The 2,817-nt window shown below is 37.1% G+C and overlaps 1 protein-coding gene across 1 annotated transcript; it reads left to right on the top strand.

Moving 5' to 3' along the window:
• Nucleotides 1-1,764: 1,764 nt before the first annotated feature.
• JH06_5363 (hypothetical protein) lies at nucleotides 1,765-2,817 on the top strand (the record flags this gene model as incomplete). Its single annotated transcript, XM_014669361.1, has 1 exon — nucleotides 1,765-2,817. A coding segment is annotated over one exon (1,053 nt), but the record flags the coding sequence as incomplete, so codon positions are not given.

Raw genomic sequence — 2,817 nt, 5'->3', positions numbered from 1 at the left:
TTGTGAGAAATCAACTGAACATGATGATTGTATATGGAAACATCCAAAACTTGAAGCTGCATTTGATATGGAGTATTGAGTATATTGCATTTGATTGAGCATAGCGATTATGTCAGCTAGAGTATAATATCCTTTCTCAAATACTACAGATTCTCCTTTACCATTAGATACAATATTGGTTTGATGAATGTTTGAAAATAGTGCAGTAGAAGTAGGTGTTAATAGTACCTTCATCATTGTAATGTATGGATTATTGAAACGATAAGGATTCTCCCAGTGAATGATCCATTTGATGGTTTGCCTTGAATGATTATTGAATAATGCATTTATTGCTAGAAAGAATTAACAACAACATTCTTGTTCTTATTCTTATCCATTGTTGACCATTATGATCATAGATGCAAAACTTTTGTTCTTATTGTTAGCCATGATTTGAGTTGAAATGGGTTGGATATGTGTTCCAAATTATTATCAAAATGTCTGCCTTTTCGAGCTTGTTTATGTGGCGTTTTTGTCTGGTAGGGTTAAGCGTGTATAGCTACCCAGGGTTGGAGGCCCATGTTTGCGACGGTTTGTCTGGTTGTAAACAATACGTATCATGCGTCAGATTGTTATTACTTTTATTCCACCTTTGGGTGGAAAGAGAATGAGTTGTTAGTCAATGTTTTTTCTTCCAAATGTCGATCTCTGTTCTTTGGTGTGATTCTTTTATATCACAGTGTCTCAAGAATGTATATATTCAATGGTATCAACACTACTGACTTTTGTAATATGGTTTGACTCTAGGAATGATGGATGTACAAAAGAGTCAGTGGTTATGCTATTAGCACAACAACTAAAGGTTTGGTAGGAACCGCCACTTTACGACATATCACGGTTCTCATTCATCAGTTGATTCATAATAATTATATCCATTTGATTACTAAACAGTTATTCTTCTTTCTATTGGATAGTCATATTGTGTTCTATTGATTGGTCTCCAAATAGGACAGTAAACTATTAATGATGTGGTGTAGATGGATAGCCATTCCTATCAGATCTTCGAGCTCCTTTTCTTATGTCGTAAGTTCCTGGATGAGGACACTGTTTCATAAACTACACATTTACTTATAGCAGAATGTGATTTGTGTCACCTTTTAAGTCCCTACTATTCTTTTCATAGTTACGTTGAATCGATTGTTTGCTGAATTCAGAACTACTAAATCAACTGAGTTGTTCATAATATTCCCTTATTCTGCTTGAACAGTTCTAGTGATGAGATGCCAACTGTGATAAGAACAGTGTTTTCTAGATCCACAGAATGTGTTCATTCTCTCAGTTTGAACTTGGGTAATTATTTCTAATGGTTGTGCATATTTCGTCTGTTACTATTATTGTTGTATGAAGGCTGATCACTGTTAAATAATTATCAAACCACTCATAACTGGCGTCCAATTCTATTAGAATTCTATTGTATATGCCACTTTGGAAACAAGTTTTACTATTCTTTTTTCTGATTGATGATGATTTTGTTATTCTCAATTCTCTGTTTGGCTGTGCTTTCTTCACTAATATTTAGTGTCAATAAATGTTGCTGTTAATTGCACTAATTCTGAAGTGTATATCAAGTTCACAAAGAAGACATTGTCTTCAGCAAGTCAAGAATCATTCAAAATCCTTTCTGGATCTGAGACCCTATACACTTCTCCTTCTTTGACAAACAATCAGGAACGAGTTCTGGAAGTCTGTCTTCAGCAGACTACGAACAATCAATACACTCTTGGAATGTATGATACTACCTCCTATTGGTCTAGTGGTGCTTGGCTGATGATTGAAGGAGTCAATGGAAATCGTGTGTTCAAGGGAATGATGACTACAAGTCGTACTCAGGAGCAGCCTTTGTCGTTGTATTCTCCCATCAACAAGGATGATACTTGGAAATACACTTCAAGTGCTTCAGGAAACTGGAAGGATGTGAATTATTCAGAATCTGGTTGGACTAATGTTGCAACAGGAACTACAACGCTGTCGGTATCTGGAACTCAATACTTCCGTAAGTCGTTTGCTGGATTGAGTGACTTGGCTGCAATTGAACTTCAATTGTATTATCGTTATGGAATTGTGGCGTATATCAATGGAGATGAAGTGTATCGTGATAACATCCCTAATGGAGAACCAACAATTACCACTCTTGCTACTGGAAGCTATACGATGTATGATTATCATGGAGTGATTCGTCCTTCCACTATTGCTGAGAGTACTTCGAGTGTGTTAGCTGTTGAAGTCCATTTTGAGAGTACTGGATATTCCGAGATCATTCAATTCAATGGATTCTTGGTATTCTATGCCGGAATTGACACCTCCAATCCCTGTTTCGTTGTTCCTAATGAGGTTACAGCTACTGGTACGAGCTTTACGAATCCTGTGAATGCCTTCTCCTGGACCTATTCAGCTTCATCATCCTTCTCAGCTTTCTACACTTCTGGAACTCTGACTGCTGAGTATCAGGGTGCTTCTCTTCCAATGGTGAATTCTGTTCGTATCTGGCCTTATACTAGTACTACTACTCATGTTGTTCACTTTCTGGTTGAAGGAGCTGCTTCTTCATCAGATCCTTGGACTTCTATCTTGGAGACAGATGGAGGTACTTACACTTCAAGTCAATGGAAACAATGGGATTCTGTAGCACCTTCTCCTCGTTATTCATTGTTCCGATTGACCGCTTTTCAGAGAGGAGCGGGATCAACTTATGTGAATGAACTTCAGTATCTTGTTTGTAATCGTGCTATTCCTTCAACTATTCCTTTTTCTGAAACGAGCTATTCTTATTACAAAGGA

Source organism: Blastocystis sp. subtype 4, assembly GCF_000743755.1.
Source record: "Blastocystis sp. subtype 4 strain WR1 chromosome Unknown seqid_0627, whole genome shotgun sequence".
Lineage (NCBI taxonomy): Eukaryota > Bigyra > Opalinata > Blastocystidae > Blastocystis > Blastocystis sp. subtype 4.
The sequence above is the reverse complement of the archived record's forward strand: the minus strand, read 5'-3'. Positions and strand labels throughout refer to the sequence as shown.